This window comes from Xiphophorus couchianus, chromosome 15 (assembly GCF_001444195.1).
Source record: "Xiphophorus couchianus chromosome 15, X_couchianus-1.0, whole genome shotgun sequence".
Lineage (NCBI taxonomy): Eukaryota > Metazoa > Chordata > Actinopteri > Cyprinodontiformes > Poeciliidae > Xiphophorus > Xiphophorus couchianus.
The window spans coordinates 1651517-1666563 of NC_040242.1; the positions used below are offsets into that span (position 1 = coordinate 1651517).

Below are 15047 nucleotides of genomic sequence, written 5' to 3' on the forward strand. Positions count from 1 at the left end.
ATTACATTTTTTATTTATTCCTGTTAAGGGAAATGTTCTCAACTTCAGTTTTCATTAGTTTTAGTTGACTACAATAACTTTGGTAGTAACTACTTATATTTACTCAGTTACATTTATTTGAGTAACGTTTTGGAAAGAAAATACTTTTAGGAGTATTTGTACGATGCCTTATTTTAACTCTTACTTGAGTAAAATCTCTGGATTTTCTACCCACTGAGTGAAAAACAAAAATTTACCAGAGACAAACACACCTGCAGTTTTTATTACTGTTTACATTTATGTACTGGGAAAAATAAATTTAAAAAAAATTATTTTGTAATTATTTACATGAATTATTTTCAGCTTGATTTTTAAAATACAAACATTTTGATATTTTGGTCTGTTTGATGATGCAGTTTTTAAATATTTTTAAACATTAATTGATCAGTTACTCGGTATTTGAGTAACTTTCTGACTATTATTTCTTGGACTTTGTACTTATGAGTAAAATTTTTGGGAACTAAAACTGACTATAAAGTGAGAATTACTAAAAAACCAGGCTGAAATTTGAGCTTTCACTCATTTAAAAACCCTTAATATACATTTTTAATTTACTTTAAATATGTACTCACTCAGTGGTTTTAGAATATGATGTGTTTTATGAATTGAAACAAAGCAACATTTTTAAAATCTCCACAAACTCAAATGACTTCAGCAGGAGTTTGAAATGAGGAAATAAAAAGTAACTCTGTAAATTAGCAGTAAAAAAGTAGTTTAATGAATTTTCCCTGTTGCTGCCTGGCAGTAGATCAAAATGGGTTTTCTCCCCTCTGGGACGATGCTTTATTTATGATTTCTTATTTAAAAATGATGTCTTGACAGAGTTCATTACAAATTTATAACGGTTGTCTGTCAGTGAGATTCAAAGAGCATTCATTTGTTGCAGGACTGGACCAACAAATGGCTGATTTCTGATTAAATTCAGGTATTTTCTCTTTACACCAGAAGATTTGTTTTTGTAGAAAACAAATCTTAGTTCATAAAAGAAACGAATCGTTTCACCAGAGAGATTTTAATTAACAAGAGAAGGAAGTTGGATTTCTGCAGAAGTTACTGAAGTTTTCTCTTTAACTAGATGTCAAACCGCATTGCATGATGAACCACGCTTTAAATGAAATATATTCCATCCTATTAATTTAAAACAATGGCACGGTGATTTTCTGTCATCTTAAAAAAACAAAACCTGCATGTTAATAAATGCCAGATGCATAAAACATGAGGCATAGCTCTGAGTCATGGCGACTCTTCACATTTAAGCGACCAAATCTATCCTCCCATGTATCTGACATTTTAACCAGCCATCAGAACAGATGGAAACTCTCAGCAGGCGCTCACATTCATGTAAAAGTGCAGCTGGAAAAACACATTTTAAGGAATTTCCTCAGTAAATATGAGACAATCAGATGGTTGTTGTATAAAACCTCCTTGAGTTTTTGTTTTAGGAAAGTAATTATCATAAATATGATTAAAATGCAGTGTATTAGTTTATGGATTTGACATTTTTTACCCCAGTTTTACCCTTTATTTAGATTTTTGTAAACTAGAGTCCAGACATGTTGAATTGACAGGTTGAAAGCACTCATATAGTTGTTTTTAAATTAAAAACACAAAGTATTTTTGGCAATTTTTCTCTCTATTTTGCTAAAAAAAACAAAAAACTTACCAAGTATTTTTGGTCCAGTTTCTAGTGAAAATATCTCAGTTCACTTATAACGAGACAAACTAACTTACAGGTGACTTTTCAGCAAGATATCAGAGCTTGTTCTAAGTAAATAATTTCTTAATGTTGGTGAAAAACTACAGGTTCAATTGGCAGATTATTTCACTTATAACATGGGAAAAATGTCTTATAATAAGTGAAATAATCACTTATTATTATTGTGAAATAATAATATAAATGAAATATTTTTTCATGTATAGTAAGGAAATATTGATTTAAAACAAGCCTCTACATCTTGCTGAAAAGTCACTTGTTTTAAGTGTACTAGGATATTTGCACTAGAAACTAGATAAAAATACTTGGTAAGGTTTTGTGTTTTTGCAGTGTAGAAATTATTGTAGGACTTTTCTGAATTCAAATTGCTAATGTTAGAGTAATATTTTTTAAAGTCTATTCTCCCAATATATGTGGTAATATTCAAGTAAAGTTTATTTGTTTAGCACATTTCAGTGTTTACAGCATAAAAACATCACACGTTAATTAATTTAAACTAAACATTACATTTTGATATTTTATCCAGTTATTAAAAATCAAAAACTAAAGATCATTTTTCTGGAAAGTGTGTTTAGAACCCATAACATGACAGCAAAAAAAGGTATTTTTAATACAAATAATACTTTGCTGTAACATAAACGTACTTATGGAACGGGTGTATTTGTAAGCTACATGTTTGTATTTTAAGGATTCAGTCTTGATAATTTTGTCGGTTTTCCAGCCTTGACTTGGTTCTGCAGTGAGTCTGCAGGACGGGTATCCGGGCCACGACTGGCTGGCCTCCACAGTTTTCCTCATCATGGCAGGAAACCTGGAGCGATCTTTGCATCTGCTGCTCAACCTCTCCTGCCAGCTTTCGTCTGCGTTCATCTGGCCTGCAAGGATTCATGCATCTGTACGGAGAAAGAACGATGCTTTTAATCTAAATTAATTATTTCAAACAGGCTTTAAAAACAAGTAACCAGCAGGACAAGAAAAAACATCTCCATACATAACCAGGAACAAATGGCACTACCTTTCCGTTTAAAAAAATAAGAAGAAATGAACACTTATTTAATGCCACCTTTTATCTCAGTTTAATGAAACATAAAATCACTTAAACTCAGTAATTATCAGAAATATGTATTTAAAAACAGGTTATGGCGTATAATACCTGTCAAATTTATTGTGCTAAAAAACCAACAGATAAATTATTTTAAAAAAGAAAAATGCAAGATGGTGGCCATTTTCAAGATGGCCGCCACGGTTGTAATAGAAAAATCATTTTTGCACTAAAATCACCGATTAGCTGATTGTGTTTGGTGTCAGATCATAACCTACATATTATTTAATATATTTTATTGAACTTTTTTTCTTTTCTGGTGAACATTTTTCAAAATGGCTGCCATGGTTGAAATAGAGAATATATGTTTGCACTAAAATCAGCAGTAGTTATTGCCAGTGGTGAGCAAAGCTAACCAAAAGGTTTGATTTACTAACCAATAATTCAATAAACAAGAATCTTAGTTACGCTAACACTAAACCACTAAACTCATAAAGAAATTAGCGGAAGCTAACGCTAACCATTAGAGCTAATGATGTAAGACTCACAAACTGGAAGTTTCCATTTTGATATCTAATCTTTGTAAATTTTATTGCATTAAAATTGTATGAATAAGATGACCAAAGTCAAAAATGTATACTGTGACAAATGAATCACATTTGGTCACAATAATTGGTTCAAAAAGGCTCAAAAAAGGCGGCCATCTTGAAAAATGGCCACCATCCTGAAATTCAAGTGGGTTGCAATGTTTTTTTTTGCCCGTTTTCACACATGAAAGATTCTTACAGTAATATATGGTGCATTATGTACATTGTAATATAGGTTTTAAACCAACAAGTTGCTACAGAAAAAATTTCCCTTCTGATTTTTTAACATGTTTATAGCAGAAAATGCCAAACAGAGAAAAGTGACTGAAAGCTGTGAAGGGAAAAATGACAAAACAAATCAAATATTAAAAGGAAAATATTGCCTCAGGGGAATAATTATACAGTTTTAAATAGTGGTGGAAAATTAGCTTTTATCATTGCATCCTGTCTGTGATGCTCCATTACCACTTTGGAAACACAACAGTCTATTTTTTTCTCAGTTTTTACAGAATGTTGGACTCTTTCTGTCATTAACAGGTTAAACTTGACAAATGAAGAGGAAAATGTATCAGAAAACAGGAATGCACTCAGTCCTCAGCGCTGTCTCCACATCTTCTCCTCCATATGTTTGTATCAGTGCTGCAGTAAAACGTCTGTTGATGAGTTTAATTTGTTTTTGCTGCGGCAGGTCCACGTCCCTCAGGAAGTAGCCGAATCGGGAATCTCTCCAGTCTACTGGTGCACGGCTCATAATGTGGAGATGCTGCTGAAAGCTGAAGTCCCTCTGGTCCATTCTGCCTTCAGGATGTCTGGCTTCACTCCTTCACAGGTAAAATCTGCAGATGATCTGATGTGATGATTCGCTTTGCTTCGGTTCTTAAATGGACGGTCGGTTGGTTTGCATCACAAAGAAACGTTTCTTCAGTTTTGATCCAATTAGTTCAAAGTCTGTTTGACTGGTTTTGTTGACATTTCAACTTTAATCTTGAAACAGACAACTTCTTAATTTTTTGGGTAACACTTTATTTGACGGTTTGTGAATAAGACTGAACATAAGTAAGTCTTCATGAATATTTATGACTTGTCATAAAGTGTCATTCGGTAAATTATGACACTTTTAATACAAAGTTGACATTATTCAAAATGTCTTAGTTATGACAACTTGACATTAACCAAGAAATCATGATCTGACATAAATTTGTTATAAAAGTATTACTGATTAAACTTTAGCTTTAATAACATAAGGCTACATTAATTTTTAAAGTTTTTTGTCATGTCAGTCTTATTCACAACCCATAAAAATGTTAAATTTTTTTCTCTTAATTTGACTTTTTCTCCACTTTATCTTAACACACCAACATATTTATGTATTGATCTGAAAAATATTACAGCTTGATTGAAAATTGGACCACAAACATCTTCATTTGTTAAATTAAAATTTGGTTTTAAAAAATCTGTCCGTTTTAACTACTGAAAACATTGATCCCTGCTAATTTTAGCATTTTATTCTGTTAAATTAATTTAGGATTCATGAAGGGCTTTACAGGGGAGGGTAACGTCTTCAGCAGGAGAAGGAGCTTCTGTCTGTCATCTTCTGAGCTCAATCTCTTTATTCTTTTCTGACTTCATTCAATTTTAAAAGCTTTGACGTTGAATCTTTTTGCTTTTTGAAATAGTAAAATAGCTTAAAAAGTCTGACTCCTTTTCATCTTTGCTTGAGTTTCATGATAACATTGCAGAAAAAGCTTTTTTCTCCTTGAACGTTTTTCTGTTTTGATCCTGGTTTTGGCGTCTCGGCGGCCGGCCGTCTCGGTCCGTCTCGGTTCGGCAGGAATCTGAACTCCCCATCTCTGGGCTGACGAATATGTTAACCTCCACATGATCTCGTCTCTGTGTAGACGATAATGGCCAGAGTTATTCGGTCTTTTATTGGAAGTTGTAGCTCAGAAATGATGCGTCTTAATGCTGTGATATTTGTTCAGGATATTTGTTTGTGTGCTTGTTGGCAGGTTTTCAGTCCCACCGGATCTTTGAAGCATTATTCTCTTTTTCATTTTCGATAAACATGTTAGTGCTCAGGTGTAAAAACTATTACATTATAAGTACATTTTACATGACATAAGTTTAGTTCATTTCATCATATTGATAACCATTTGTTTGAAAAGAGGCAGGTAGAATTTTAAACTTAATCCAGGCACCTTTTTTATGGGACACATTATTCTTTATTTTGAAAAAGGTTTTGCAACTAACCATTATGTTAGTAATTGATTAATCGTTTACCATGATGATTAATCGGTTAAAAAAATGGCAGATTTTTCATTTACCTTTTTTATACAATGTTAGAATTACATCAAAAAATGCAAATGAGTAGTTACATTTCTTTTTAAAATAAGAAAAAAAACATTTTATTTCCTAAAATGCAATAACACAGCATTCCTTTAGTGAACGCTGCTCGTAGCGAAGGATGCATCTGCAGCGTAAATATGCATCTAACATCAATAGGACTGATCTGCTGATTATTTTATTGATTAACTGGGTAGCAAAAGGTTTATTTATTAATTTTGTTTTACAGAATTTCAACCAGGTTGGAGTAAAACATATCTACAGAGAAAAGTTTTATCTTAAATTCATTTTTTAAATCTTTGTACAGTTTTGACTTTATTACTGCTCTGAGTATGTCGCTCTTTCAGCAAATGGCATTTTTAGTTTGTACCCTTCAGTTAACGATGAATTGATTATATAAACAATTGATTAATCATGATTAATCGTTTTGTATTTTCTGTTGTAAACGTGGATATTAGTGTAGCGGTAGCGCTGACTAGCACAGGCTGTCTGTCCCTTCCTGCTGTGAGGTTAAGCTTCGGCTACACAGCCTCCTCCCGGTGGGGTGACTGAACCCTGCGGTGCAGAAACACTGTTGGTTCTGTTTGGTTCTGCTTGGATTGAACCCCTGGGTTGTTAAAGGCTCTTGTGGTTCTTATTAGAGGTTTCAACAGATAAACATGTCGGAGTTCTGTGTAGTACACTTCACACATTTTCTCTCTTTTTCTGGGAAGGAACAAAAAATTATTCTGTGGGCAGTTTATGGTGTTAACCACCTAGAGGTCCAAAAATTAAATCAAGTTGCTTGGAGAGCCCTCTAGAGGCTCCTTCAATTTGCAAGTCTAAAACCAAACATTTGTCAGAAGTGCAGTGTGGGATTTCCCACTGGCAAGTTCTCATGCCAAAAGTCTCTAAGCAAACTGAGACTGAACTGGGTTGTTTCAAGTGATCTGCCCCATTTTGCTGCTAACTCAGCCCATATCAAACGATTTTTCTGTTATTAGGGATGAAATGATTAATCGTGATTAATCGTTAATCAGAGTTTATCTTGACAGAATGTGCCTTCATCCCAGCAGAGGCTACACCGTTATTTTTGTCTTTGCAGCTGAAACAAAAGAGAAATCATTAAAATGTTAGCACATTTGTGTTTTACCTACTTAATGTATTTGCTTTTATGGATGAAACAGCTGAAACGTACGGCTTCGAGGCGATTCTGGTCCACCATCCGGCGTCTCAGGGGGGGAAGCAGTACGGCACCAACACTGTTTATAGTGGGGATGGTGTGCTGCTGACCTCTACTCGGGACGTTGTGGGCCGGTGGGCAGAGTACTTCGAAGACCTCCTCCAACATGCCTTCCATTGAGGAAGCTGAGTCTGGGGACTCTGGGTTGGGCTCTCCAATCTCTGGGGACGAGGTCGCTGAGGTGGTTGAGAAGCTCCTCGGTGGCAAGGCCCCGGGGGTGGATGAGATCCGCCCGGAGTTCCTTAAGGCTCTGGATGTTGCAGGGATAGGGTTATCTCTATCCCTAATAGGGATAGGGATAGGGTTAGGGTCCTGACATCTGGTCAGGATGCCTCCTGGACGCCTCCCTGGTGAGGTGTTCATGTCCCACCGGGAGGAGGCCCCGGGGAAGACCCAGGACACGCAGTAGGGACTATGTCTCTCGGCTGGCCTGGGAACGCCTCGGGATTCCCCCGGAAGAGCTGGAAGAAGTGGCCGGGGAGAGGGAAGTCTGGACCTCCCTTCTGAAGCTGCTACCCCCGCGACCCGACCCCGGATAAGCGGAAGATGGCTGGATGGCTGGATGGAACGATTAATTATGATGAACTGGTTAATCGTTAACTGGAATATACGGACTAAAAAAATACCAGTTGATGAAGGAACAGCAAATGAGCTAAAACTTTTTTTAAAAAAGTCAACAGATATGAAAACACAAGAGCAGCCAATCTGCATCTAACGATTAATCGATAAAAAAATTGCCATTCTGTAAATGTATCATTCAATCTGTTAAGCCATTTTACACAATAATGGAGATATGTTAAAGATGCATAAACAAATTATTTAATCATTTTTTAAATGAGCATTTTATTGCCTAAAATCCAATAACAGCATCTGCAGCTAAAAATGTATTTCTAAGTTCAACGCAGTGCAGAGTTGATCTTTTTTTTTTTCATATTAAATATAAAATGTATGCAGTTTTAGCTTAATTACTGCAATGAATATGTTGTTCCTTTAGCAATTGGCATTTTTTGAGTCTGTATACTCTAGTTAATCAATTCAGCCCTAAACGCAAGCAGAACAAAAATGTGCTAAAATTTTAGTAATTTCTTTCTTGTTTCAAAAAGCAGTTAAGACGAAACCAAAGCTGTACTCTTCTAAAGCCTTCATTTTTAAAGTAAAGGCATATTTATTTCCTGGAACAGTGTAAAAGGAGTGATGCTAAATTATCTTGTGATTTTATTAATTGGCAGATGTGCCTCCACTGGCTCACTCAGTGTTTTTGGAATTATCTGGACTGGACCGAGATCTGCCAGTACATCTGCACCTGTGTGGTGATGGGTCCAGATTACCAAGTCTACCTGTGTGTGGCTGTTTTCAAACACCTGGAGCCTGAGATCCTGGAGCGCACGCAGTCCCAAGAGCTGCAGATCTTCCTGAAGGTAAACCAGAACCTCAGCTGATGCTAATCAGCATCTGGAGTTCAGAAGTATTTGGTTCTCTGCAGATTCACACACTTAGAGGGAACATGGAGGTCTGAGAATCGATGTATGAGTTTTGAGTAATTTTCATTTTGTTGCATGAAATAAGTACTTGTTGCACGCTGCATCAGCATGGATTTTGGCCCATTCCTCCTTACAGATCTTGCAGGTTTCAGGGCTGTTGCTAGGTAACAGAATTTTAACTTTTTTTCCAAAGATTTTCCGTTGGGTTCAGGTCTGGAGTGTCACTCCACTGGCTACATTCACACAGCAGGCAAATCGACCAACATCCCTGTTTTTCTCTGCAGTCAGCGTCATGTAGCATTTCATCCAACTTCTCTCACTGGACGTCTGAAAATAGGACATGTTGGAATTACGAAAATAAATTAGCTTAATAGAAACACGCAAATTATGAAATAAGAACTGATGTTTTTCTATACAGATGATCCAACAACATATCTTCAGTCAGACACCCCAAATGAAGTCAATTTTCATAAATAAAGGTAACAGTTATTGACTGGGCTATAAAATACATAATATTTTCTCACCCAACTTTATACTCAAAAAAACAAGCCAGTATTTAAACAGGAGTACAATTTTATAAAATCAATCAGCTCTAATTTCTAAGTACAATTTAATTATCTTTCACCCAATAGAAACTCTTTGGTTTTAACTGTCATACAATCTATTCAATTATATTAATTGTAACTTTATTAAATTTTTCTGTGTAGCATTGATCTTGGTTATTCAAGGTTTTCTGCAAGATTTGTCTTCAGTTTTAGCTTTCCTCACTGATTCACATAAATTATGAATAAAGATAATCAGCTATTGCAGCATCTCCAACTGTTAGCAACACACAGATGATGAATGGACTCAACGGTTTTAGCTAAACTTGCTCTGATATGAAACCCTCAGTAGCTATCAGACAAGCTGCCAAGGACCATTTCTGTGAATAAAACATCAGATTTTATCTGAGGAAGTTCATCTAATGAGCTGCAGAAACAGAGGAAGGGAACTTCCACTTCCTCTGTCCTGAGTTGAACTGTGAGGACGTTTTTGTCATGCCTCTTTGCATCCAATCTTCCTGCTGTCCGTCTCTGTGGGAATAATGTGAAGTGAGTATTTTACCCAGACAGATGTGGTTTTAGGACATTAAGGTGTTCTCTCATCCTGTCTCACTGGGGGACATATATCTATATTTCATCTAAATTAAAATTTGAAAAGGGAAAAGTCTCGTTCCAGATGGGGTTTAACTGCAGCAAAGCTAAAAGAGTTGGTTCTGTTTTCCACCGACCCACAGGCTACGTGGAGCTGCCATCTTTTATTCATCTAACAGCTGAATAAAATTAGCTTTTAGATGATATTTTATTTATAACAGAACATGGATAGTGTTTACAAAATGGGTGAAAAAGGAGTGAAAATATTTAACATCTAAGTTAATTTATATTAGATCTATGAAAACTCTTGATTTCACACACATTAGTCTGGTAGACTTGGTTTGATTGCAACAGTTGCTACATGAACCAAACGAAGTGGAAAAACCTTTTCCCCTCCTCACCTGTGGGGGCGCTGCACCAAGAACGACCAAAGGAAACAACATGAAAACCTCTGAAAAAGACACTGACCACACCTTCCTTCCTCATGAAATGTAAACAAAAATGTAGTGGTGTCAGATTTTAGCAGTTGTCTGATTTCTCTTGTTGGCAAAAGACAACAAGATATTTTTCCTGTTAGTGCTGGACTATCGTATTTGTTTTGGTTTTATTTACCCAGAATGCCTGGCGCTACAGTCCACTTCCTGCTCTTGCGCATTCACACCTCCTCAAACGAACCGGACTGAACAGGGCTGGTGTGAAACCTTCCAGCGCTGTGAGCTTATACGTTTATAAGTTCATACGTTCTAGACAACGTTCCTATAAACTCAGACACACAAAATCTTGCCAAGGATTTTTGGTCCAGTTTCTAGTGCAAATATTTTGGTACACTTAAAATAAAACCAACTCATAAGTAACTTTTCAGAAAGATATAGGAGTTTTATTTAGCTCAATAATTTTTTTAAATTGATGAAAAAGTTCTAGTTCTACTCAGATTATTCCACTTATAACAAGACATTTTTCCATAATAACTGAAATAATCTGCCAGTGGAACCAGAACTTTCTTCATGAATATTAAGGAATTATTGACTTACAACAAACTCTTACATCTTGTAAGTTGGTTTTGTCATGTTTCAAGGTTAGTAAGATATTTGCAGTAGAAACTAGACCAAAATTACTACAAACGTTTTGTGTTTTTGCAGTGTATTGTGACGTTTCTCGGTAAAAACATGTAATGAATAAAATATTGGTTCAGATGATTTGAAAGTTTTCCTTTTACTCAACTTTTTAACACTTTGATAACACAAAAACCCTTAAAACCAACTCAAACTGTGAAGTTAAAGTCATTTGATTTTTATATATTAATATAAGACAGTGTATTAGGGCCACCTCTACTAAAAAAATCTTACATTTTGATATAATTCCCAGAAAACTCCTGAAATTAATCTAAAAAATTTTGACAGAAATTTACTTCGTATTAGTAAGATTTGCAGAAATAAAATTTGTAATGGTGCAAAAATCATCACTGTACAAGCTAACCTATGAATTATAATTAGTTATTTTTCCACTATATTTCAGCCAAAAAGCTTCATAAATTAAACTTTTAAACACAGACGATGGAACAGAAATACATTTGGTTCCTCCTCTAAAACCCAAACAGCACAAAAGACAATTACTTATTTTCTAACTAATATATATAAAAAAATGTATCTTATTTATTGAACCCACACTATATATTTATCATATTGGTAAAATTAATCGTACAACAAAAGTTTAAACAGCTAAACAAAATTAAAATAAGAATTTTATTCATGTTTAAATCCTTTCAGTCTCAAAATTATTTAATCAGAAAATATTAATTTGCAACCAGTGAGGGAATTTATGAAGTTTGAACAAAATAAAGCAGCTCTATTAAATCTAAATTAAACCGCTTAAATCAATAAGCTGTTCAATAATAAAGACTTTAGTCATTAAATGTTTTGTGTTTATTTGAATAGTTTCTGTTCAATTTTATGTATTGTGAAGATGCTGTTTTATAACGAGATAAAAATAATCTACAATGGCTTTTGTTGTTTTTGCTAATTGGCTAAAGTAAATAATGTTACTTGACATCTATTTAATTTATTCTACCTTTCTGTTTTTAAGAAGTTATTTCTTTCAATAATTTAACTGGTAAACTTCTGTCAACGTTAATATTTTAATTAATTTCCTCAGTTTCAGCGTAACTCGTTCATCATGCGCTGTCAACTTTAAGACATCATAGAAATCTCCAGTAATTAGCACGTTAATTAGCCTAGCTAATGATCTCCTAAATGCTAATGTTGAACATATTGTGAAGATCTACGGGACGTTAAGCAGCTCCTGTCACCTTTCAGGAGGAAAACATTTATAATGCTGGGAAAAAATGTTATTTCTTTTCCATTTGTCACAGTTTAGTGTTTCAGAACATCAAACCAATTCAAACATTAGTCAAAGATGAGAAAAAGATTTAAATGATGGGATTCATTATTGAAAACAAATAAATCTACATGAATGTAGCTTTACAACAGTAAATTGGTGTCAATGTGACCTCAATATAAAATGTCCAAATGTTTATTGGCTAGATTAATTTAATATCAATCACATGAATCACACAGAAACTGAAATGTGAGACACGTCAACACTGTTTTATACACTGTAAACTAAATCTTACAAAGTGTTTTTGGTCTAGTTTCAAGTGCAAATGAACTTAAAATAAGACAAAATTAACTTACAAGTAATTTTTCAGGAAGACATAGGAGCTTGTTTTAAGCAAATCATTTCTTAGTGTTCATAAAGAGAATATTTATTCCACTGGCAGCTAAAAGACATTTTCCCATAAGTGAAATAATCTGCCAGTGGAACCAGTGCTTTTTCATCAATATTGAGGAATTATTGATTTCAAATAATCACATTTCTTACTGAAAAGTTTTTGTTTTATTTCAAGTGTACTAAGATAGCACTAGAAACGAGATAAAATTACTTGGTAAGATTTTGTGTTTTTGCAGCGTACGACTTTCAGGTTGCTAATAAATTCAATATATAATAAAAATATAAATAAATGTTATTTGTTTTAGCGTAAGCTGAGCTTCTGTGAAGCTCTGCTGTTGAAGGTGTTGTTGTCTTTCAGAAAATCCTCCATCAAACTGGAAAATAAACTGAGCCTCACTTTCTAACCTGATTACTGGCTGTGTCCACTAAGGCCATGGGACGGATAATGAGTGAGGGCCGAGTCACGCCGGGCGCCTCGTTCGGACTGCTAAGTGTCCTCAGGGTCCGGCTGATAATTGACGGAGCCACTCAGAGAAACCTCTGCAGCTCGGCGGTGACACTCATCTGCTCTGCTCCAGTGTCTGCATTGCCGGTTGCCATGACAGACACAAATAAAACCATGCAGCGCTTTTGTTTAGCCAAGATGTTTCTACATCTTTTCAATAGGTGTCTTTTCTATTTTCATATCTAATAAGGCAAATGTTAAGTGTTTTAATTTTTTTGTCTTTAAAGCTTTTCCTAAGATTTCTGGCTGTATTGACCACACTGTAAAAATATTGAATCCTATTTTTCGCCTGGTTTCTGTTATAAACATCTTAGCAAACTTGAAATAAGACAAAACTAACTTAGAAGTAATTTTTCAGCAAAATATAAGACTTGATTTAGGTCAACAATTCCTTCATCTTCCAACCTTTTTCCAAACAACTGTTGCCTGGACAATATGACTGAAAAAAATATCAAGATATAATCATTTCATATCAGTTGATATCAATGGTTATTGATTAGTTGTTTGAAATACTGACGAGCTGATGGGGCGACTTTTCCTGTTCCAGTCACAGTTTTTATTCCACGTTGGGTTTTTATGTTGTGAAGCACAGAGGCAAAACTTTAAACTGCTGCTGGGCAAGTTACTCAAGTTGTTGCTAGGTAACCAAGGAATAAGTGAGTTAGTTGTTGCTAGGTAACCAAGGAACGAGTGAGTTAGTTGTTGCTAGGTAACCAAGGAACGAGTGAGTTAGTTGATTCCAATCACTTTAACTTTCGGTGAGAGGTTGAGCAGCTGAAGTCTTTCCTCTGCCTACATTCCCCAGAATGCTGTGGGGTTCAGTGATTATTCTGTATAATAAATATTCTAGCGGACGTATTATATATTATTGATTTGTTGTCCAGCCCTAGTTGTTTCTTTGATTTGGTGTCAGGAAGTGAAAGATTTCCCCTTCGTTCTAAAAGAAACGACTCCAAATGAAACAGTTAAAAGCTCAGTTTAGTCTGTAATGAGCTCTTAAGTTGATCCATAAAGTATATAGAGCATATATTTCACATTTATAGCTCAGGCACTTAAAAGCTAAAACACGCTGACTATAATTTATGATACGTTACAACAAATGACCCTTCTCTCCATCTATTTCCTCTTTCATTTTAAACATCTTAACAAAAAACAAAAATGTTATTTCCCATCTTTAGGAGGAGCCGATTAAAGGGTTTGAGTTCAGCAGCTACCTGGAGTTTATGATGGGGCTGCAGCGCCGCTACCGGGAAATCGTTCTGACCGACATGGAAAGCATCAGAAACCCTCCAGAGTGAAACTCTCACACATTCTGGTCGCCAAGTTGGAGATATTCGAACAATATCTGAGCATAATGGAGTAATTTGAGCGTAGATGTGTGAAATATTTATGTAACTGTGTTTTCTGCCTGGTGAATAAAGCTGTGCAGAATAATCTGAAAGAACAAACAAAAGAACTGCAGTAAGATTATGTTAGAAAATACGCTTCTCTACCAGATTATATCTGTACAAATGTGTATATAATGGGAGTATTGTACATGAAACTTGGTGTTTATTTATTCCTATTGTGTAAATATTAATTCCTGTGAGTTTTTCTATGAAGATGTTCTCGTTCTGAAGTATTAAAATAAGGTTTTCAATCCATGTTGGGGCTTTTTCTTTTTATCTCCTGCTTTGTAGTTTAAAGTCAATAAATAAACATTTACACAAAACAGAAGAGAAAACAATTTGTCTGGTTTTACATCATCTAATAAAAAAACAAACAAGCTTTGATCTTACAGACAGGAAAATATTTCATCATTTGTTTGACCAGTGTTCGTGTATTTAACTGACTTCAACATTCAACACAATCAGAGCAGGAAATCGGGTTCAAATACTGTTTACACTGCAAAACAACATCTTAGCAGGTATAGTTGGTCTAGTTTCTAGAGTAAATATATTAGCACACACTGAATAAGAAAAACTAATTTACAAGCAACGTATAGGAAATGGTTTTAAGTCAATAATGGAACTTGATTTGAAATAAGACTAAACTAACTTACAAGAAACTTTTCAGCAAGAAATAGAGGAATCAATAATTCCTTAATATTGATGAAGGTCTCATGTTATTTCCCTGATATCAGAAAATCATTTCTTAATATTCATGAAGTACTAAGTACTAGCTTCATTGGCAGATTTGTTTCCACTTATCAAATTTTTTAATGTTATGAGTGAAATACAAGATTTTTTTTTTTTTTATCAATATAAGGAATTAT

General features: G+C 34.7%; 1 protein-coding gene across 2 annotated transcripts in view; it reads left to right on the top strand.

The window, feature by feature from the left end:
* tbc1d32 (TBC1 domain family, member 32) overlaps positions 1–14436 on the top strand; it is a 67371-nt gene extending 52935 nt beyond the window's left edge. For both annotated transcript variants that reach the window (XM_028041215.1, XM_028041216.1), the window contains exons 31-34: positions 2494–2648; positions 4071–4211; positions 8177–8365; positions 13972–14436. In XM_028041215.1, coding sequence (XP_027897016.1) covers positions 2494–2648; positions 4071–4211; positions 8177–8365; positions 13972–14091 — 605 coding nt within the window. In that variant the 3' untranslated portion in view covers positions 14092–14436. The remainder of the gene's footprint in view (positions 1–2493; positions 2649–4070; positions 4212–8176; positions 8366–13971) is intronic.
* The last annotated feature ends 611 nt before the right edge of the window (positions 14437–15047 follow it).